The sequence below is a fragment of the Capricornis sumatraensis genome, chromosome 1, assembly GCF_032405125.1.
Source record: "Capricornis sumatraensis isolate serow.1 chromosome 1, serow.2, whole genome shotgun sequence".
In the NCBI taxonomy this organism is placed as follows: Eukaryota; Metazoa; Chordata; class Mammalia; order Artiodactyla; family Bovidae; genus Capricornis; species Capricornis sumatraensis.
In genome coordinates this window covers 19,730,513-19,754,496 of record NC_091069.1, presented here as the reverse complement: position 1 = coordinate 19,754,496, position 23,984 = coordinate 19,730,513, and the positions used below count along the sequence as shown (strand labels likewise).

Genomic DNA, 23,984 nt, shown 5'->3' with positions numbered 1-23,984 from the left:
ACCATAGGTTTAGGATTTACTGGTTGGATCTTCTTGCAGTTCAAGGGACTGTCAAGAGTCTTCTCCAGCACCACAATTCGAAAGCATCATTTCTATGGCACTCAGCCTTCTTAATCGTCCAACAACATCCGTACATGACTACTAGAAAAACCGTAGCTTTGACTGTATGGATCTTTGTCAGCAAAGTGATATTTCTGCTTTTTAATACACTGGCTAGGCTTTTCATAGCTTTCCTTCCAAGGAGCAAGTGTCTTTTAATTTCATGGCTGCTGTCACTGTCCACGGTGATTTTAGAGTCCAAGAAAATAAAAATTGCCACTGTTTCCATTGTTTCCTCATCTATTAGCCATGAAGTGATGGGACTGGATGCCCATGATCTTAGTTTTTTGAATATTGAGTTTTAACCCAGCTTTTTCACTCTCCCTTTTCACCTTCATCAAGAAGGCTCTTTTTAGTACTCCTTTGGTTTCTGCCATTAGAGTGGTATCATCTGCATTTCTGAGATTGTTGATATTTCTCAAAACGAAAGTTGTGAGTGAGTTAAGTTCTTGAATTTTCTGGAGAGAAAAAAAGAGCTTTTGTCTTTCGTAAAGGTCTCTTCTCAGTCAATATCACAAATATACTAAGTTCACTAAGGGCCTCGATTCTGAATTACAGGCTGGACCCCTGCTTCTTCGTAAAGATCATCTGAAACAATTGATGTTTCAGTTTGATGTTGTATGGCTTGCTGATCAGTTGGTAACTCCATTTGTATGTGTGCCTCTCTGCCTTTGGGAACATTGTTTTACTTTAGGAAAGATGCTTTATTTAAAAAAAAATGAAATGTATGAACCGAAGAAGTCCTTCATAACTGCTACTCCCGCTAGCGTTGTTAACAAGATGGTGTACATTCTCTTTCCCTCCATACCTGTCCTGCAAACCCTGCCCACACACTAGCGTGTGATTTTGCAGAATTGGGATCTCATGATGCATACTGTTCTGAGAGAGATTTTTGTCCTGTAAAGGTATATCAACATTATTCTGATCAGATCAGATAAATGTAAAGTAAACCCATTCTTTTTAATAGCTCCACAATATTTCATTATATAGGTATGTCATAATTTATTTGCCTACTTTCCTATTAATGGGTATTCACCACTCATTTCTTTGAGTTCTCTAAACCAGTGCTGTTCAGAAAACTTTCTCTAATGGAAACGTTCCAAGATGTGCTCTGTCCAACATGGCAGCAAATAGCCATGTGTGATTATTGAGCATTTGAAATGCGCTCAGTGTGCCTCAGTTCAGTTCAGTTCAGTTGCTCAGTCGTGTCCGACTCTTTGCGACCCCATGAATCGCAGCACGCCAGGCCTCCCCGTCCATCACCAACTCCCGGAGTTCACCCAAACTTAAGTCCATTGAGTTGGTGATGCCATCTAGCCATCTCATCCTCTGTCATCCCCTTCTCCTGCCCCCAATCCCTCCCAGCATCAGAGTCTTTTCCAGTGAGTCAACTCTTCGCATGAGGTGGCCAGATTACTGGAGTTTTCCTTCCAAAGAACATCCAGGACCGATCTCCTTTAGAATCAACTGGTTGGATCTCCTTGCAGTCCAAGGGACTCTCAAGAGTCTTCTCCAACACCACAGTTCAAACACATCAATTTTTAGGCGCTTAGCTTTCTTCACAATCCAACTCTCACATCCATACATGACCACTGGAAAAACCATAGCCTTGACTAGACAGACCTTAGTCGGCAAAGTAATGTCTCTGCTTTTGAATATGCTCTCTAGGCTGGTCATAACTTTTCTTCCAAGGAGTAAGTGTCTTTTAATTTCATGGCTGCAGTCACCATCTGCAGTGATTTTGGAGCCCCCCAAAATAAAGTCTGACACTGTTTCCCCATCTATTTCCCATGAAGTGATGGGACCAGATGCCATGATCTTAGTTTTTTGAATGTTGAGCTTTAAGCCAACTTTTTCACTCTCCTCTTTCACTTTCATCAAGAGGCTTTTTAGTTCCTCTTCACTTTCTGCCATAAGGGTGGTGTCATCTGCATATCTGAGGTTATTGATATTTTCCCAGCAATCTTGATTCTAGCTTGTGCTTCATTCAGCCCAGCATTTCTCTTGATGTACTCTGCAGTGCCTAAGGAACTGAATTTTACATTTTATTCCATCTTAGTTAAGTCTGAGTAGCCACATGTAGCTAGTGGCTACTGTATTGGACAACACAGAGTCAAGTTAGGTCATCAAGCTGTTTGCTTGGATCATGTTACTTGGACCTTCATAAATAACAGTTTAATGCTTCTTTGATGTTTAACAGTCATATGAAGTTTCTTTCGTAAACGTGTTTTAAAGAAATACTGTCCAGTTAGAGTTCCTTAGAGAGAGATCTATGAAATGGTTCTCAAGTTTAGTTCTAAAAGAGAGCTTCTCTTTCCAGATATATCAGTACGCTTCTTTTTCAAGTAAATAGTGTCCCTCTACCTTATTATACGTCACTTTTTGCCTTGGTTACCATGGAGTCTGATTTTTGGAGTCCAGTTTTTGGTTCTGCTACAGGAGGTGATCTTTTCCCTTTCATCACTTCCCCCATCAAACGACATAGCTTTCCTTTCATTCTGAGTTTGAAGATGTCATTATATGTATGCTTTTCCTTGTAAAGTGCTTCTCTTTTTGAAAATGATTAGATTTATGTCAGGTTTTTGAAATCTATCCTAAGACTTCACTAAGAAAAGATTAATACAACATACATACTACATCCTTCCCACAACCTTGTACATACACACACATACCGTATATCCTAGTGAAAGAAGAAAGAAAGTGAAGTCCCTCAGTCGTGTCCGACTCTTTGCGACCCCATAGATGTAGCCTACCAGGCTCTTCCGTCCATGGGATTTTCCAGGCAAGAGTACTGGAGTGGGTTGCCATTTCCTCCTCCAGAGGATCTTCCCGACCCAGGGATCGAACCCGGGTCTCCCACATTGTAGGCAGACGCTTTACCGTCTGAGCCACCAGGGAAGCCTGTATATCCTAGTAGGGCCATTATATTGTCATGTGTAGGAATCCTGTCTATCATCATAGTGGGGAACATGCATATTTAAAATCTGAAATAGACTTTTCACCTGGGTTGTAGAAAATTACTGAAGTGCATTATAGTTGAATACATTTTATTCAATTATGACTTGAACTTGGGTTCTTTTACCCTCTTTTGCTCTGTCAGTATAATGCTCTACTTTGGCTTTCTTTGGGAATATATGGAAAATCTTCTTTTGCTTGAATTTAAAGTGCATTCTTCAGGATTTCCTAGTTCCGAATGGTACCTTGTAGATAAATATTAACTGCTAAATATTGGGGCAAAATATTTTTTGGACTCCCCCCCTAAAAAAAATAGCAGTGTTGAGGAGTGTAACCTTAATTTTAAAACATTTTACTCTTCCTATGTCTCTGCCAAGTTTCTTCAGGATACCCTTAGATTTTACATGGACTTTAGAATTAGAAGGCATCAGAATATGCTGAAAAATTTTTAATAAATTCCTTTGCCTGTAAGGAAGTAGGATAGAACCAGGAAACTGCTGATGTGGTAACCAGGATAGCACACTAAAACCATCTGTGTAACTCCTGGCAGGAATAAAATGACAAAACAAGATCTTGGAGAGTGGGTGTTACCAGGTGTGTGATCAAAAAGATAAATACATTCTCAAATGATTAAATTGGCCGAGTGCCTTTAGCACCCATGGGGCTGTTGCATGTATTCTTATGTGCAGACATAGCCGTCAAGGTTGAGCATTTTTAGCATAGTTAGGAAATTGGGACCGGAAAAGACTGGAAGCAGAAGATTTTAACATTGCTTGGAGTCTTTGGAGCTGTGGACTCTGGGTGTGAACTTGAGGAAACTGCGTGGAACATGATAAACATCCAGTGATACTTGCTGCAGAGCCACAGTCAGACTCTCTAGGAGAGAATGAGGAGGAGACCCTACGAGAGCACGTTTGCCCCATTTAACAGTGGACTTCGGAAAAGGACCATGTTAAGATTCTTCCTTTTTTCTTGAGCTTTGAAGGAAGATGGAAGCTGAGGACTTTTTCGTACTATTTAATGACTATTTGTAATTTTTGGAAAAAGCAAAAATGAACAGTTTTTCATTCTAACTCAAATTAGAAATACTTAGGTTAAATATAGTACAGCTTTGAATACTTAAAAGAGAACTTGAAGACATTTGGTTTATGAAGGAATGTCATGGTTTTGAATAAGATTTTTGCTCTCTCGAATTGGCCATGGTTCACTTGAGAGTAATTCTTTTAAGCCCTTTTCCTCAATTTAGCAGGACTATTTGGTGTTCACTAAGCTTGCATGTTCTGAATATCACCAAGCTCAAAGTCAGTAGATCTCCAGTGGATATATGCGTTTAGTTTTCAGTGCATATAAAAGTTATGTTTACATTATGCTATATTGTGTGCAAGAGCATTCTGTCTAAAAAATGTACATTTCTTAATTTTAAAATGTTTTATTGCTAAAAAAGGAGGGGGGCTTTCCTGGTGGCTCAGCGGTAAAGAATCCACCTGCCAATGCCAGAGATAGGGTTTGATCCCAGAGTCAGGAAGAATCCCCTTGAGAAGGAAATGGCAACCCATTCCAATATTATTGCCCAGGAAATCCCGTGGACAGAGGAGCCTGGCAAGGCTACAGTCCATGAGATGCCTAGAAAGCAACTGAGCACACACACTCCTACTTAGTTGCTAAGTCGTGTCTGACTCTTTGTGACCACCACGGACTGTAGCCTTGCCAGGCTTCTCTGTTCGTGTAATTTCCCAGGCAAGAATACTGGAGTGAGTTGTCATTTCCTTCTCCAGGGGATCTTCTTGATCCCAGGGATCAACAGCTTGCTAATCGTCATCTGACAATGCAGGGTTGTCACACACCTTCAATTTCTAAAGAACATAGTATCAGCAAAGTGCAATAAAATGAGGTCTGTGCCTGTATTGGAGAATTCCCAGATAGCAACATTGGGAAGGCTCTCTTTGGGGATCTTTAGTTTTCTATAGAGAATCCCCCAGTTTCTCACCAGGAGTGCTGGGGGTTTCAGCTGGCAGGGATGGAAGCCCAGCAGCACGCCTGTGGCTCCTGGGTTGGAAACGGGGTGGAGGGCCACGTACTCTGATGTGTAGGCTGCCAGTTAGTTTGTCAATTCCAGCCTTACAGCTCAAGTCACCACCACCGGGTATCCACGCACATGGAGCAGCTTTCCTTCACTCTCTCCAGGGAACGGTCCTCTGGTTTCTTAAGGGGCTTCATCAACTCCGTCATCTCCCCTCTGTTCAGGCCTGTCTTCCCAGATACATGGAGCCTGGGAGTGCTGGGTCTCAAGGACTCTAAGGAATAAATCTAGTCTCCTCCTTGTTATTACCTCTGTAATTTATGCTGTGTTAAATCTGTTAACCACTGTATTTTCTTCTCTTGTTCTTTTTGTCCTTGCAGGTTATTATCTTTTATGTTGATTTACTGTCATTTTAACTAGGCTTGGGAGGGAGAGGATATAATATATAATTAGTGTGCCACTAAAATGTTTGTCGGCTGATGGTGGTAGGGTGGCATAAGTGATCTTACTTTTTCCTTTTCACCTGGCCTTATTTTATGATCGAGCTTCCCTGGTGGCCCAGGGGTAAAGAATCTGCCTGCCAATGCAGGAGACGCGGGTTCAGTCCTTGAGTGGGGAACATGCCCTGGAGAAGGAAATGGCAACCCACTCCAGTGTTCTTGCCTGAGAAATCCCATGGACAGAGGAGCCTGGCAGGCTATAGTCCATGGGGTTGTAGTCGGACACGACTTAGCAACTAAACAATTATTTTATTTTATTATCATTTTATTTCAGTGTCTAAACTACTTTTTAAAAACGGAATGAAAATTGAAACCATGGTGGATAATAATTTTTCTCCTTTTTAAAATAAATATTTTTAAATGTTAAAATTAAATCGCTCTTTTGCTAATCTGATTTTTAGGAATGAGAACAAAGCACTACAAGTCAGGTACCTTTAAATGACTCATAATTACTCACGCAAATGCATGTAAACTTGAATATGCAATTAGGCAGCTCATTATGTTGCAAATGCAATTACATGCTCAAATTCATGGTCACTCCCTTGGCTCACCCAGCTGTCTTCTCTTGTCTTAGGCTTATTTATGATCGGTTATTAGTAATCCCCAGCTGTCAGAATTTGAAAATACATGCTGGTGCTAGTGGTGTCATTCAGCTTATAATGGAGGGAAGGTTTGAAAAGAAGTTTGCCTTTGAGTTTATGTACGCAGGGTTGGTCGTCTTAGTTGGCAAAATCCCATTCCCCTTCTGAAGGTAGAGGCTTTCCATTTAGAAAAATTGTCATCATTAATAGTGGTTAATGATATTTACAGTACAGTATACTCCATCATCTCTGATCTGCCCTTCTGAAGTCCAGAAAGCCCTTAGTTGTTTTTTTGTTTTGTTTTGTTTTATCATAACTTATTGGCGGCAAAATCAGAAATGCTTCATTAGGACTCAAATCTGACATGTAATGGCAAGACTCTTCATAGTCTGTTTATCCAGATCACTAGCATGAAGATGTATGGATTTTGCCTCAGAAAACTTTTAATATGTTTAGTTATGGACCACTGACCCATACACCACTGAAGACTTTACGTAAATGCAGTATACATACTGTGTTACCTTTCGGAAAATGCCTAAGGTTCTGCGTTTCAGATGCTTTTTGGCCCCAGCAGTTTCTAATAAAGAATATTGGCCTTACAGTGGGAGTAACAGAGTCCGCATTAGATATGGGTTAAAATTCTAGTTGGGGGAAACTTTAACTGGTAGATGTATTAGACCACTTGGGTATTTTACATACAGTTAATTTCCCATTTTGATTCAGGGTTACTGTGAAAAAAGAAGGAAGTTATTTATTATATGCTGATATAGTTCTACTAAATGGGGTAATTAAGAGTTTTCTTGGTTACTAAAGCTTTTTAAATTGTTTTTTAGATAATTAGTTTAAAACTCAAGATAACAATTTCATATTTAATTGCTATTCTATATTGTCAGTGACTTTTAGATTAATAGTAGGAAATACTCTCGGTATTGTTATAAGTAAATGGAAAAGACTGTCATCTATATTGAGTTAGTACAGTTGGTTCTTTGTCTCTAATAATGTCAATAATTGTTAATCACCCTCGATCTATTAAAACCATCCATCCAGTAATCCTCAATACTTAGTTCTGCCTTAACCCAGCTTTAGGTGTGGCACATTGGTTTTTAAAAAGAAGAAGGGAAGGGATACCATTTTCTGTCAACTCTCTGAGAATTTGAATATTCATTGTCTTTCCTCCCCACTCTTTATCATTTTTGTCCGTTACCAGAATATACGAGAATTTTGAGGTTTTAAACTAGGCATATATGCTTAACCTCTTACAGGTAGCTTGTAATCATGCAGACAAATAATCTTGGGCATGTGGCATGTATTTTCATGTACCTTCAAATTGGTTCTTTTCCCCAAATGGATTAGAGCAAGCAGATACTTGGCTGCATTTGAGTCAAGGGCGTCCCATAGCACACCGATAAAGATTCTCTCTTTTGGAGGACAGGTATTTCTGTTTAAATTGGTTGTCATTAAAATTGCTGAGAAACGCCTCAGTATCCTTTATAGCAGTTTGTTGAGTCAGTTTCCAATTCTGTACTTTTACTAACCTGTACTTTAGAAAATTCTTTATGAATAAACAGTGGAATATCATAGATCACTGAAGTTTAAAATAGAAGAATCTTCACCAGGTTTCTGAAACAAAACTCTTAGTTGCATAAAAATGTAGATCATCAAAGAATAATCTGTTTTGACTGCAGCAGAGAATGTAACAATATAATGATACTACAGAAAACCTAGAAACTTTTGAGATAGTAGTAATAGTATGTCGGTTGTTTAAAAAAAAAAAAGATGTTTTCTTCAAGTTGTGAAGCCTGAATTTTAAGAATAAGTTAATTTATTTTAAAATCTTAGTTGAAGGATTAACATTTTATGAGTAAAGATGGTGAGGAAATTTTACACATGAATTAATACTGTGGTCGTTACAGATACATCAGAGCTGTGCATGATGTGGTTAAACTCTCTTTGTTGGTTAAGCCAACCACTGTTTTTGCAACTTACTGGGGGGTAGACCTTTGCGGAAAGCTCTAATGTGGATAAAACCTCTAGTTAATGCCAGCTAAATCAGTAATTTCAACTTTGTTATCATCATTTTGATGTTTTTTTCTCTGAGTAGGAAGTAGGGAAACGTGATTAATAAAATGAGCCCGTTAGACTTTCTTGTTTTTGATGGAACTATTTCCTCCTGTAAAATTTGATGGTCGTGAATTTGATGGCAGAGATTATTTACCTAGCCAGACTTGTCCCTAGAGAGGCAATCTGCAACAATTCCATTAGAATCCAGACAACAATCAAGAAACATAATAAAAAAGAACCACGTGAAAGTAAGTCAGATCTGGTCTGATATTTTGATACTCCATCTCTTTCCCCAGGAATAGTCAGTAAACACAGAGTAGTATCTTTTCATTGTCTTTGAACCCCATGTTTATGACTGATATAAGGTTTAAATGTGAAACTATTGTGAGGTCCTAGACAATTTAAAAAATACTTTTGCCAGACAAGACCTTTTAAGTCTTGTTTGGAAATCTTAAATGCATTCATATGTGTTTTATGTAAGAATCGATTTATTTATGAAACCCTTAACACCTGCTACTTGGCAGGCAATATTCTAGGTACTGGAAATTAAGCACTTAAAACAGGTGAAGTTTGGACCCTCCTGTAAGAACCTATCTTGGATCTTAACGTCCAGGAAAAGTGCTAATAGTGAATACACCTTGTTCCTCTCTGAAAGAGAAGGCTGCTGTCCTGGGTCATACAGCAGCACGTGGTAGAGCTGCACTTTTGCAGCTTTGTGACTGATGGAAAGCAGATTCCTTTGTAGCTCCGGTGCCTAAACTCTCACTCTCAGAAGATGCCCTGTGGTTTTCCTAGCTTGCTCACATGTTCATTGCAGCCGGAAGTCCTTTCAGATATGCTTATCCCAACCCAGCCTGTTTCATCTGGCCCTCACTTGTCTTCCACAGGGACTCAGTGCAATCTCAGTCCATTGCTTTAAGCAGCTGAGTGTGTGTGCATGTGCATGCGTGTGCACACACATACACGCTATCTGCTCCAGTTAGGTTTTTTAACTCCTTGGGGGGTAAGACCATGGTCGGGGACTTTGGTTTAGCACAGTGTTTTATATCTAGTAGTAATTAATATCAGTATTTGTTGACTTCAAGTGACTGTCCTAAAATTGCTTAATATCAGAACAGTTTCTTTAAAGTGGTCTACGTTGATTTTTTTTTTAATGCCTTGAATTTCTTCAAGATTTGTCTTTTATGGTTAGTCAAACAACTTAGTGTATCAAGACCTTTCCTTCTGTTTTTAAGAATTATATAGATTATGCTAGTAAGAAAATTCTCAGTGGTACTTTTTAATGGTCATTAAGAGTTGTTTTTCTTGTTCATGAGCCCCATAGCCTTTGGCAGGAGTGGTGGGATCACTCTCTTTCTAATCAGGCAAAATAATAAAACTAAATTAGTATGGCTATATCTAACATCTGCTTTTTTCTTTTTTCTTTTTGGTTGAAGAGGATATTAGGGGCCATTTTTCTTTGATGTAACTCTCTTCCTCCTGCCTTCCTTTCTCTAAAAAGTTTAAGCTAGATTTAATAATTTCCACTATGAGTTTTGTTCTTTGTTTAATTGGTTACAGAATACACAGGCGGATAGATCCATTTCTCCATTTTGTAGGAGCCCAGAGTTCTCTCTTCTGAAAGCCTCTACCATGAGGTTGGCTTTCCTGCTGAGTGTTATTTCCTTTGGAATAAATGTTGACCTCAGTGGCATCTGGTGGGAAAGAGTTGTATCAAGGGCAAAAAAGTGAAAAACAGTCATTATTTTATGGAAGTAATTGGGTTACAAATTGAAGTATCCATATTTTATTACTTGGTTATACATTCTCTTTAATCCTTTGTTTCTCAGCCTTTCGTTGGGACTAATTGTGGATCTTGGCCACCCCTTTTAGGTTAAATCTGAAGAATTCTATACACAGAATTTTAATTTTTTCATCAACTACATGAAATGGACCATATAAGATAGAATGTAATTATCAAGTCATTAGTTGAAAACTCTAAAGAAAGGGTGATTCTCCTTTTGTTTAGACTTTTGTTTGTCGTGCATGACAAACTTAAAAAATCTGCTATGCCAAGTGTATGCCTTTGTAAATTCTATTTATGTTTTGAATGAGAGAGGTGGTGGAACTATATAGATGGATGTTATTCTTAGTACCTGAGTTATTATTTATTTTTCATAGTTCTCATGTAGGAATATTCATTAATATCATTGTATCCCAGACTGAGATTTTTTTTCCCCTGTAAGCCTAAGCTTCTTCCTACTTTGTTTATTCTTTTCCATTATAGACTTGATGATGCATTTTGCAGTTATTTCTCAGTACTTCTGATGGAATCAAGGATTTTAAAAGTATATTTATGGAAGCTGGTTGTAAAATAACTGGCTCTTAGTTGATATGATGAGGGTATACACTTGATAACTTTCTGTCAACCCGGCAGGTTTTGGGTCCTGCTCCCAGGTGGTGCTCCTTCTTGGACAACTTGACAGAAGAATTAGAAGAGAACCCAGAAAGCACAGTTTATGATGATTACAAATTTGTCACCAAGAAAGACCTTGAAAATTTAGGTAAAAGAAAATTACGGTGAAATGTTTATAAAATTATTTCTACTTGTTTTGAATTTTGAACATCAGAAGTGATGGAGTCACATTTATCTGATGTTGCAGATCTTCTCTTTCTGACGAATCAGGTATTAAACATAGTGCGGATAGTGTCTGCTTAGAAGATCCAGATGAGTTCAATCTACTGAGTGTTTTTGTATGTTAAGTGAGGAACAGTTTTTTTAGCCTACCACCCGTGTATAGGAAAATACCAGTCCAGGAAGCAGTGACTTTCTTTCAAGTACTATTTGAATATAATAAGATTGTGAGAAATCTCAGAGACTGCACGTAAATGATTTTTGTCTCTTTTGTAGGTTTGCTTATTAATAGATCTAATCCACAACTTAGAAACCATGGGTTGAATCCTCAAATATGTAGAACCTTAACTGTTATTTGGGTTTAAAGAATACAAACCAAAAATGCTTCTTAATGATGGCCAACGTTAAAATACGGCTTTCATGTGCCCAGGCAGTATTCTGAATGTTTTATATACATTTTATTTAATCCTCACACCTGTGGAGTGGATATTATTATGATTTCATTTTATAGGTAAAGAAACTGAAGCATGGAAAGATTAAAGTAACTTCCCAAAGGCTTCAGTGGTGGTAAATGTGAGGGTTATAATTTAAACCTAGAGTCTTTGCTCTTAACTAGCCTCAGCCATACTGACACCCTGAAGAACATATTTGTCTTAGTTGACTAGCACTAGTTTGCAGGATGAGAGTAGGTTTTGTTAATCTTGCTCTCTTGGGAAAAGCGTGCATAGCAAGTTATTGAGAATAGGAAAACAGGATCCATTCTTCACAAGCCTAGGCAGCTTAGTTGTCTTTAGAACAAAGAGATATACAATAGCTGTTAAAAGAAAATAGAATCACGTAACAGATTAGACAAGAGTCTTAAACTTTATATTTAAACTATATCTTTAGTACAGTTAATTCAGGCAAAATTATTTTCTGCCAGCTACCACCAAAATAATTCCTTAAATTTTAATGTGTTTAAAAAGAAAAGAGTTGTGTTTAGCCTTTAGAAAAGTGACTTACGGATGAAATAAGGTAAAATAGATCTTTCTGTGGAAATGCCTTCTTAAATATCTCCAGTGTAATTTTTACAGTATGGATGTGTGACACTCACCTACATTCTTACACTGGAGAATAAAAAGACATTTTTATTTTGTGAATTTTTAAAAACTACTTTGTTTAGTATATTTTGGGTGCTTTTTCAGTCTCTTGACTATGTTTATTTTGGGTGAGGAAGGCAGTTATAAAGGTTTAAATATGTACATTCATGCTGCCAACTTTTTTCTTCAGATGCTTATTTTTTTATGTATTTATTTCGCTGCACAAAGTCTTAGTTGCAGCACACAGCATCTTTAGTTGGTGGCATGTGAACTCTTAGTTGCAGCATGTGGGATCTTGTTCCCCAACCAGGGTTCAAATCTGGGTCCCCTGCATTGGGAGCATGGAGTCTTAGCCACTGGGCCATCAGGGAAGTCCCCACACTGCCTATTTTTAAGACTATGCAAATAGATATAATAATCAACAAAATAAATTATACTAGAAATCATCTTCATGTCGATTATTATCTTTTAATATAAATTAGCCACTGGTTATATTTTTCAATAGATTTTACCATCAGTATAAAGCATTTATCGAATAAGTAGCTTATGTTAAAGTAAAAATAAGGCCATGTAACTGACTTCTCTTGTTTGTTAAGATTATAGCATTTGAAAACTTGCTAAGTTCTGTCATTTCCTAGCTGTGGCCTTTAGCAGGTCCTGTGCCATGCCATTTCCCAGAATGTGTTGTGTGGCCCCCTGCTTCTGTAAGAATTGCTAGGTGGGCAGCATAGTGGCTAATACAGGCTTTAGAGAGGCTGACATGGGTTCACACCCGACCTCTACCACGTAATAGCTCTGTGACTTAACCAGTTTACTTAACTACATTGTGCCTTGGTTTCCTCATCTATAAAATAATAACAATGACACCTACCCATCGAGTTGCTTAGAGAATGAATCCTATCATGCCTGAAAATTACTCAGTACAGTATTTAAACAATCCATAATGTTACCTATCATTTTAAGAGATTTGTGACAAATGAGTTTGAGAAATGTTCAGTTTAACCAAGTTAAATCAGTTTCTCTACTGTGGACTTTCAGCCTTTAATGTCATTATACACTGTAAATTGCCAGGAGGGAGGAAACTTACTTAGTCACAGAACCTCATCTTCCTCCAAGATATGTTGGGGCTAGTGTTCTCTGGAGCTAAGGATGAGAAAACCTGATGCCAGATCTCTCCTTAGAATTGTTTTAATATGAAAAACTTCCTGCTGGATTTTATTCATGACCTAACTTGGAATGGGAATAATTCTGGGCCATAAATAGTTCTATATACTTAATAGAGGAAATTAAAAGTTATAAAAACACATGTGCAGGTACCTCAATGCAGATTGTTGTGCATTTGGACATTTCATTAAGGTTCAGCCCGCCCCACTGCCCTTTTAAGTTTCCACTGTGCAAATTCAAACAATGGAGTTTTATTGACCTAACATTCTAGGAAAGTATTTTTCTGACCAAGACTTATAATTACCTTATGAAATTATCCTAAATTTAGGTTTGCCTTTTGATGTTGTTGTATTTAAGTTTTGTACACCTATGTGATTTTTACCTAGACATTATTTGTAGCCCTGGAGGGTTGTTTATTTCTAAAATTTGAAAATCAGGGTAACGCTTTCCTTGGATCCTTAGTCACTTAGTATTATACCAACTAAAGCTGCTGTTCATGTGAATTATTTCATAGGTGATCTTATTCTGAAGGTGAATATTCTTGTAACCTTTCTCTGTGTAAATATTTGCAGTTAATAATTTCTGTGACATAGGCAGGGCATCCTTATGTGACCCCCAGCACCACTAATTGTAAATGAAATCTACTAAATCTTGGGAACCCTGTGAAAGAAACTCTTTAAAGCAGGGCTGCTAGACACTCATCGGCATTGGACTTTTCATTCATCCTTAATGCAGTATGCGTGTATAATAGTACATGTGTTGGTAGACGTTTGCCAGTTATTCTGTTTTGGGGGAACATATACCTTTTCTACATTATTGTTGTGACACAGTTTTTCTTTTGTTTTTGGAAATTACGGGCCATCTCCCTCACTCCCGCCCCTATCCCGGTCCTGTTCTTGCTTGGCAATATGAAAGTTGACAACCTAGTGTTGAATCTCAGTATTATTTTTAGATTTAAAACTGGCTTATGGAATAAAGGGCTTCCCTGGTGGCTCAGAGGGTAAAGTGTCTGCCTGCAATGCAGGAGACCTGGTTTGATCCCTAGGTTGGGAAGATCCCCTGGAGAAGGAAATGGCAACCCACTCCAGGACTCTTGCCTGGAGAATCCCATGGACGGAGGAGCCTGGTAGGCTATAGTCCACAGGGTTGCAAAGAGTGACACGACTGAGTGACTTCACTTTGATGGAATGAAAAATACCTGAGAACCAATAGTATAGGGAGCCCTTCTTTACTAGTCTGTTACAGCTTATGAATACCTTTCCATCATTTTTATGCTTAGTACAATGTTACATTAAAAATAAGTAAGGTAATGTTGCTGAAGTAGATTAAAATTTTCTTTGCAGTTGTTAAAGAAGATTAGTGGTTCTAATCCTTAAATTTTTACTTAGAATTGAAATTATAATCAAATTGTAGTCCATGAAAAACTGCTGAATTGTAATCAAGATTTCATAAAGATCTGCCCTCTTCTGGTTAACTTCCCCCAGGGCTCACACATCTCATTGGATCACCTTTTCTTCGGGCATATATGCATGGATTTTTCATGGATATAAGGCTCTACCACAAGGTAAGTACAAAGCTACAGTTATTTAAAGTGACTGACAATCACTTTGTGGCCATTTCTTCTCTACTTATGTATATTTTTATAAAACATACTTAAGATTTGTAAAATATCTATACTTTGGCATAATATTCATGCTGTATATGAGACATGCTGCTAAATATAGTTCTCTTCTGTTTCATTTTCTTCTTCTTCAAAAAGGTGAAATTGATGGTAAATCCATTTGCTTATGAAGAATATAGGAAAGATAAGATCCGGCAGAAGATAGAAGAAACACGAGCACAAAGAGTGCAGTTAAAGGTAAATGTTAGAGTCAGCATCGAAGCTACTAGAGAAAGGCTCTTTGTTTTTATTTTGTTTATTATTCGGAGAAGCTTTCCATCCATTTCTTTCTTTTCCCATTCTTAGTTTATGTCATTCACTAATATTCTTGACATGTTTTATTTGTCGTGAGGGTGGATGCTCTAGTTTCATCCTTATGGTAAAGGTAACGGTGTTGTGGCAAGTAATGCCAGGTGAGCCGATCCTGTCGGTCCTACCAAGAAAATATGATGCTGTTTTCAAACAGGTGTTTTTAGACTTTGGAGTGCTGGGGCTTTGCTAATCCCCATTTCTTGGTGACACGTGGGAATGTCTTAGGCTAGCTGCTTGGATCATGGGAAATGGTCATCAGACTATGCCAGGGCCCAGACAGGAATCAGGCCACTCTAGTTCTATTATCAGAGAGAATTTAATGTAAAAGAATTGTTACCCGGTTATTAGAGAGGTGAAGAGGCAAAAACACTGCGGTACTCATAAAGGAGGCGGTGGCTACAGGGAGCAGCTAACTTGCCAGGACCGGACAGTAGGAGACAGGCGGGCCTAGAGACTCGGACCTCGGAGGAGGGCTGACAGCTGGTGGTGGGGCCCTTGAGGCAGGACGAGGCTGTTCCTGGGAGTGTGGGGAAGCCACAGACTGGACTCTCTTGCTCTACTGGAGCCACGTCATTGCTGCCAGGAGACAGAACTATTGACGCATGATACCAGCCCTGCAGCCAGCAGAGGGGAAGCGGAAACCCCATCTCCTCCTGCCTTCCCGGCCTGATCGAGATCAACCACCGAGGGATATGATCGTTTCTAACTGGACATTTTGTAAAACGCACGCACACACTTTCAGTGCAGAGACTAGTAGCAAGCTTGTCCTTTTTCCAGATTGTTAGGTAAAAGCAGTGAATATGTGTGTGTATATTGGCCAGGGCAGTGTAGGACGTGGAGTCCCTTTGTCCCTACTCTTTGCTTTAACCTTCAAAGCTCAATTGTAGGTATTGCAGTACAACTTTTTTTTTTTTTTTCTCCTCCACTAGAAATTGCCAAAAGTTAACAAAGAGCTGGCACTTAAATTAATTGAGGAAGAGGAGGAGAAACAAAAATCTACCTGGAAAAAGAAAGTTAAGGTAAGATTTTATAAGGCAAAGAAAATCTTGATAAGTTATTTCTCTGTTTTCTTGATAGTAAATCGTATCCTTTTACTTTGAAAATATGTTTAGTTTTCCTTGTTCCCTCTGCTTATTAGATAGTATATGCTCAGTATGGAAAGTTTGTAAAACAGATAAGAATATAAAGAAGAAAGTCACTCATGTACTTCTCTCCAGAGAAAGCCATCATTAGTAGTTTAGTGAATTTCCTTCCTGTCTTATTTATCTTAAAATTGTAAACTGTAATAGGATACTACTGTATATATATATAAATATATATATCTTGGGTCTGTAAAGTAACACACGTGGCTTCCCATTTTACTAAACAATCTTTATAAATATTTTGAGAGCTGCATATTTTATCCTGTGGATGTATTTTAAATAACCCTTTTATTGTTAAATGTTTAGTTTGTTTATTGTTTTTCTTTGTAGTGACTAGGTTTGTTTATAACTGAAAAATAACCAGCTTTCGTTTAGACTTGGCATTACTGGGCGCATGCACTCTAAGGAATAACTGCTCTCTACCTTCCATCCCTGATGTAAAATGGACAAAGGTCGGTCGTTAACTAAGTAAGGGTCAGCTGGTGGTGTCAAGACAGGAGGCGGATTTTTTCTCATTTTCCCAGAGAATTGAGAGCTTCCTTGTTCCTCTCCGTGCTGTTTCCCCATTGGCTTAGATCAGGCAGGCAGATAAGTGGGCCGGACTCTTCTCTGGAATGAGTTGTAAAGATCCCATCTCTCCTAAGAGCCTGCAGGACCTGCCTGAGTCGATGGCCAAACTTTGTATCTGGGCCAGCTGTGTCGAGCTGTCCGGAGAGTTTTGTTAGTGTTTGTTCTTTCTGTTCTCTCCCTGGTTTTTTAACCAGGTAAGTGAATGGAGACAAGTGAGCTCTTCGTGTGTTTATTTTTGTACCACTCTTCAGGAGTGTCAGGGAGCTGCCACTGAAGAGTCTCATGTCTGGTCCCCCTTGCTCACCAATTGTGTCCTTGTGGGTGCCCCTGAGCTTCACTGGGTCATAGCTTGTTCTTCTCTAAGATGAAGAGTAGGACTGTGGTGGGGATGGGGGGCCTTCTCGGTGCTGTGATTGTGTTTGTGGCTGTGTACCTTCCTAATTTCATCAGTGTATCACATGTATGCGTAGAGCCTTAAGTGTTCAAAATGTGAGTGCTTCCGGCTCCCTTGACGTTCTCTTTGGCATGCTTCCAGTGATTTTCTTGTTAACCCAGCCCGAGGATGGTTAGGGAGGTAACTTGTCAGCTTTATAGGTCATTCCCCAAGCTTCACGGATACGATCTTTGGATTTACACACTGGAAGCTGCAGTGGGAAGGGAGAGGAGCTGGTTATGCCGAGGTCTTCTTTCCTGTCTACAGTTTATGCATCTGAGTCTGTATGACATTCAGTGTTACAAAGAATACAACACAAATTAATGTTTAATTTTGATACTTTGTGCAGCATGGTTTACACAGTGTACAGGAGCCTTTCTTAAAGGTCTTATGATTATGAAGATGCGGGGGAAGCCCCGTTTCTCTCTGCCCCCCTTCTTCACACTCTTGCTGAGGTTAGAGACGGCTGAAGGAGACAGAGCACACAGTTGGCGTTTGCTGTGCCCAGGGGTGCAGGATGGTAGCAACAACCCCAAGAGCTGAAAACATGCAGAGTGACCTGCAGAGTCCATGGGAAAGTCATGGTTGTCTGTGCCTTTAAAACAACTTATGGGGTTATCCTATAAAGAAGCATCCAGCTACGTGCTGTTCATACTGCAAGTGCAAAGAGGAAGAACCTGAGAAATCCCTCTCTTCTTCCATCAATTTCCCTTCAGCTGTTGGAAGCTGGAAGCATGGTGTTTGTAGTGGTGTGAACTCTAGAATACTGCTGGAAAGGGGTGTTTGTCATTGACTTTTCAGTGGCTTGCTGACCCAAGTCAGGTCTCATGATCAGAGTTCAGTTTCTTTCCAGAAATACTTAAATTTAGGAAGATTCCCCCAGAGAAGGAAATGGCAACCCACTCTAGTATTCTTGCCTGGGAAATCCCATGGACAGAACAGCTTGGCGGACGGCAGTCCATGGGATCGCAGAGTCAGATACCGCTTAGCTACTAAATACTAAACAACAGCAACAACAAAAAGTCTGTTGTTAGAGAGCTTGTCTAATTTGTTGTTTAACACTTTTATCTAATTCAAATGACCTTGGAACTTCCCTGGTGGTCCAGTGGTTAGGACTTGGTGTTTTCACTCCTGGCACCTGGATTACATCCCAGGATATTAAGATCCTGCAAGGTGAGGCCAAAAATAAAACAACAAAAAACAAAGACCTTAAAAACTGTTTCTGAATTAAGAAAAAAGTCCTTCATTATAATTGTAAAGAATACCTGAAAGAACTGTTAAATCCATCAGCACTTCACTAGTCTTGTCTTTGAACTCAGCTTTTCAAACCCTTAAGAGCCTTAATAGCTCTGGTAACTTCTGATTTAAAAGTCAGTATGGTGCAGTTATGGCCTGCTTTGACTCCAGCTGAAATTTCATGGAGGCAGACAATGAAATATGTTCCCAGATATTGCTCCCACTGATAACATAATTAAATTCTAATAAGATGTTTACCATTCACTTCATGTTAGATCTGCAATGGCAAGTACTCACCACATAGTGTCAGGAAGCAATTATCTGGACCTTATCCAAACTTAGAAATGAGGTGGTGTTAATTCTAATTAAGAATCAATTCATTTATTCTTTCAGCTAATACATATTGAGCTCCCAGTAGGTACAAGCACTTTGGGAGAGGCAAGCAAATGGTGATCCATTTGATCTATAAGGGTGTGCGTTGTAACTAAGCCACTTTTCTTACGAGTCCCATTTCTTGCCTATTGGCCTTTTCTGCCAAATTTTCACCATTGCCTTAAATTATCTTGTATAAAGGTACTTCTCTAGAATTCTGCAGCAGCCCAGCCAGGTACTGTCATGCATGACATCCATAGGCAAGGTGTGTTCTGTGGTTCAGAGACCGTGGGAGAAGTGTCCTACCAGCCTTAAGGATTGTGAGGTGATCAAGTTTATTGCTTAAATAAATTTTTAATGACAAAAAGAAGAAAAGAAAGAAAAGACAATGCCTGACATTTGAAAATCAAGAAGTAGCACCGTAGGCCAGCAGTAAGGGACAGAGTTTTAGACCGAAATAATGAACTAAAAAGGCAAGAGTGTCAGGGGAGCTGAAAATGGGAGAGGGGAAAGAAGAGGGTGACTAGAAGGATGGGCGGGCAGGCAACACTCCTAACAAACCTTGGAGAAATACTTAGTTTTCAAAACTCTGTGTACAGAACTGTAACAACAACAACAGAAACCACACAATCTTTAATTGGTACTGAAACGCTTTAAAACATAACATATAGACAGGCTTCCCTGTCTATAACCAACTCCCGGAGTTTACCCAAACTCATGTTCATCGTGTCAGTGAGGCCATCCAACCATCTCATCCTCTGTCATCCCCTTCTCCTCCTGCATAAGTCAGTTCTTCACATCAGGTGGCCAGAGTATTGGAGTTTCAGCTTCAGCATCAGTCCTTCCAGTGAATATTCAGGACTGATTTCCTTTAGGATGGACTGGTTGGATCTCCTTGCAGCCCAAGGGACTCTAAAGAGTCTTCTCGAACACCACAGTTCAAAAGCATCAATTCTTCGGCGTTCAGCTTTCTTTATAGTCCAGCTCTCACATCCATACATGACTATTCAGCATTTACTTTGTTACAGACGTGCAGATACTCTTTACATCTCCTCCTCCTCTGCTTAGCTCCGTTCTGGAATGGTCCCCTTCAGATCCTGGTTCACAGCCAGCATCTTGGTGGTTCACTCCACCTCACGCCCGTGATGGACCCAGGATCATAAGGACCTTCAGGTTTCTGAAGGGGTGTTGTTTCCAGCCCAGACAGACAGCAGTCTGTATAAGGTGTAGTAAAGAGATCCTCACACCCACAGTTATCAATAGCAACAACAGCAAATCACTCTTAAACATGCGGCTTTTCCTCAGAAAGTTCCTTAGGGTTTTCTCCTCCAATGTGAGACTAAGGCAAGAAGGAGAAAGAGTAAGTCTTCGGACCGGCCCGGGGCCATTCTGGGGGCCATCTTCCACCAGAGATCCACCCTCAGTGCTGGCCACCTTGGGGCCCTCTCAGTCCAGGAACTCAGGTGCTGGGAAATAGTCTTGGGTAAAAACTGTGCATAGTTTTTGCCTGCTGTGGTCCATAGTCCTTGGTCCAGATTTAAAAGAGTGGAAGATATAAAAAGCTGAGTAGAGGCCCTGAGGTGTGACAGGGCACCTCGGTCCTCTGTGTTGACCTGGCCAGTCTGTTTGTTTGGGAACGCACCAAACCTCAGTGTCTTTCAGCCTCTCTCTTCCGGTCAGACTCTTGCTCAGAGGGTGACGGCCTGGCTGCCAGCATTTCGAGGACTGGGAGCTGCAGCAGGAGGGTGGGGGTGTGGGGTGAGGCGGCATCTCCCCCTCGCCTGCCTCCCTGGGTGCCAGGTGCGTCCTCAGCGTGCTGCAGCCCCTGCCGGGCGCGTCCCCTTCCAGAAGGGCCTCCGCTTGGGGATGCCGGGTGCTAGACCCTCCTCTCTCGCTTCTGCAGCCTCATTGCTCCCATCTCCTTTCCTGGCCTCCTCATCCTTAGGGATTCGTGTTCTTTTAAAGCCCCTCTTCTATTGTTTTAGTGGTGTTTTAGCAGAGATTGGAAGGAGATGCTCCCGTTCAAACCACCATCTTTACTCAGAAGTCGGCATTACCTTAATTTCATAGATACCATTGCATTGCAAGTGTTGATCTGTTTTAAATGTGGAGTATTCCTCATGTATGTTGCTGTGTTGGGACACAGTGTGGATAATGAGCATCCCCACTCAGATCTACCCAGAACACCCTTCTCTGAGGCAGGGCTACAGTGTGACAGCACCTTACGATGTTTCCCAGATCCAGTGGCACGTGTTTGGCACACATGCACACGTGTATAGGGTAGGCTGCGAACCAGACGTACGTAAACTACCGCAGCACATCACTAGCTCCGTCTCATCCTACTTTTTTTTAAAGACAGCTGTGAAGACAAACAATTAGACTAGCAAAACTCTGTGGGGGAAGTATTTTTACAGCTTGGTTATAAGAGTTTTTACTTTATATTTGTTCATCCAAGGCATACTTGTCTTTGGGCAGTGCAACTTGTTTTAAATTAAGGGAAAAAAGAGAATACTAGCCAACTTACTCTTTTTTTTTAACATGTTTCTCTGTTATTTATTAAATGTGATAATACAGTAGGATGGGAAAGAAAAGATTTCCCTTGGGATTTGTATATTTACATATGTATAAACGTGGACATTGGCTTCCCTGGTGGCTCAGACAGTAAAGCATCTGTCTGCCTGCAATGCAGGAGACCTGGGTTTGACCTCTGAATTGGGAAGATCCCCAGGAGAAGGAAGTGGCAACCCACTCTAGTACTGTTGCCTGGAAAATTCCATTGATGGAGGTGCCTGGTAGGCTACAGTCAGTAGGATCACAAAGAGTCATACATGACTGAGCAACTTCACATACGTATAGGTTATACATTTTGTATCTAAATATACATTTTATATACATATAGATTACATTTTATATCTAAGTATATAAAACCTGACAATGTGTAACTATAAAACCTGAAAATATATACTTAGCAAATAGCTTTTCTTCTGGTCTTGGGCAGTATCACCTGACTTGTGTTTACAGGTAACTCCAAAATGTATCCAGTGTGGCCCTCTCTTTTCTCCTGAGCCCTGGTGCCTGGTTTTCAGACACCTGATGGCATCCATCAGAATCCAGGCATACACTGAGTTAACCAGTCTTATATGGAACATAATTTTGTTTTTTCTCTGTTTAACTTCTCTCATTGACTGGATTTTTCTAAAGACACTTTCTAATAACAGTTTTACCTTCACAGCAAAAGTGAGAGGAAGGTGTAGAGATTTCCCACATACCCCCTTGTCCCCCACACGTGTGTTATGTCCAGACCCACCTCGCTGTTAATATCCTCCACCAAAGGGGGATGTTTGTTACAGCTGATGAACCTACATTAATATGTGATAATCCCCTGAAGCCCACAGTTTACATTAGGGTTCACCCTTGGTGGTGTTCATGCTGTGATTTGAGACACGTGTATAGAGACACATGTCCACTATTAGAAGGTAAGCATATTTTCGCTTCCCCCACACCCTCTGAGCTCCACCTTTTCATCCCTTTCCTTGACCCCTAGCACCCACTGAGCTTCTGCCTGAGTCCATTGCTTTACCTTTTCTACAGGGTTATTTAGTTGAGATTGTAGCCTTTTTCAGATTGGCTTCTTTTGCATAGAAAGGGTCTCTCTCTGTCTTTTCGTAACTTGATACCCTGATTCTTTTTAGCGCTAAATAATACTGTGTTGTCTGAATGTATCACGGTGTACTTAGAGCCACTGGGGGACATCTGGGTCTCTTGGGTACATAATTTCTTGCCCTTTATTCCACCCTTTGTCTTTTTTTTCCTGATCATCTCCAAGGATAGATCCTAACTTACGGTATTCCCCACTTTCTAGTCACTTTAACTAGACATTTGGTAGAAATTTTTAACAGTATTTTAAAAAAAATTTTAAATACCATTTTTCAGTATTCCTCCTCCCATCTCCTCCATAGAGATATCTGTCAATTCTAGCTTACTAGTGTATCTTCACCCTTGGATTCCAGTTGCCCTGATTCAGGCCCTGTCTCTGTTCCCATTTCCTCAAGTGGCCTCTCCTGTCTTCCTCATGTCTGAGTTCTGTCTCAGTAGCCCACCATGTACTATGCGGCTGCAGAATCACAGAGCAGCTTTCTTTGTTCTGCGATTCTTGACTCACTCTTCTGCTTGTCACCTTTCTCCTCCTTATCCTCTTTTTCCCTAGTCATTTCCCCTTACCTGCAGAGTGAGGTCACGGCATATTAAATCTTTTACAATCTGGCCTGATCAAAAAAATTTTTTTTTTTTTTTCAAATTTTGCCACTCTCCTTGCATTATCAGACTGCTCACCACTCCTCAGGAGACTGGAAATGCTCTTCCCAAATTCCTATCTGTTGAAAAGTACCCTTCTTTCAAGCCTCCTCCCCTATGTGCACCCCTCCTGCCTCCCCCTCCCCACTGAGATGTCTCTGGAATTACTTTTTACCCCTCTACTCCTAGAGCACTTATGTCTGCTTAGCATCCTTCATAAAGTGCCTTGTAGCATAGAATCTGGTTTGTTTATTACTCTAGTTGTGAGTGAGTGAGTGCCTTGGGGTCAAGAACTAGGACATTATCTTTTTGTTTCTAAATCTGTCTTGGAAATGATAATAGAGAAGCCTTCAGTGTGTCTCAAATATTAAAAACTAAGCATATCATAGAATTTTAGTAAAGGTTAGTCAGAGGAGAGTGAAAAAGTTGGCTTAAAGCTCAACATTCGGAAAACTAAGATCATGGCATCTGGTCCCATCACTTCATGGGAAATAGATGGGGAAACAGTGGAAACAGTGTCAGACTTTATTTTGGGGGGTTCCAAAATCACTGTAGATGGTGACTGCAGCCATGAAATTAAAAGACGCTTACTCCTTGGACGGAAAGTTATGACCAACCTAGATAGCATATTCAAAAGCAGAAACATTACTTTGCCAACAAAGGTCCGTCTAGTCAAGGCTATGGTTTTTCCAGTAGTCATGTATGGATGTGAGAGTTGGACTGTGAAGAAGGCTGAGCACCAAAGAATTGATGCTTTTGAACTGTGGTGTTGGAGAAGACTCTTGAGAGTCCCTTGGACTGCAAGGAGATCCAACCAGTCCATTCTAAAGGATATCAGCCCTGGGTGTTCTTTGGAAGGAATGATGCTAAAGCTGAAACTCCAGTACTTTGGC

At 40.0% G+C, this 23,984-nt stretch overlaps 1 protein-coding gene across 3 annotated transcripts in view; it reads left to right on the top strand.

Annotated features, from left to right (window-relative positions):
- NOL10 (nucleolar protein 10) overlaps positions 1-23,984 on the top strand; it is a 91,517-nt gene that overhangs the window by 46,293 nt on the left and 21,240 nt on the right. For all 3 annotated transcript variants that reach the window (XM_068963314.1, XM_068963374.1, XM_068963255.1), the window contains 4 exons: positions 10,633-10,759; positions 14,558-14,637; positions 14,833-14,931; positions 15,975-16,064. In XM_068963314.1, the coding sequence (XP_068819415.1) occupies positions 10,633-10,759; positions 14,558-14,637; positions 14,833-14,931; positions 15,975-16,064 (396 nt within the window). The remainder of the gene's footprint in view (positions 1-10,632; positions 10,760-14,557; positions 14,638-14,832; positions 14,932-15,974; positions 16,065-23,984) is intronic.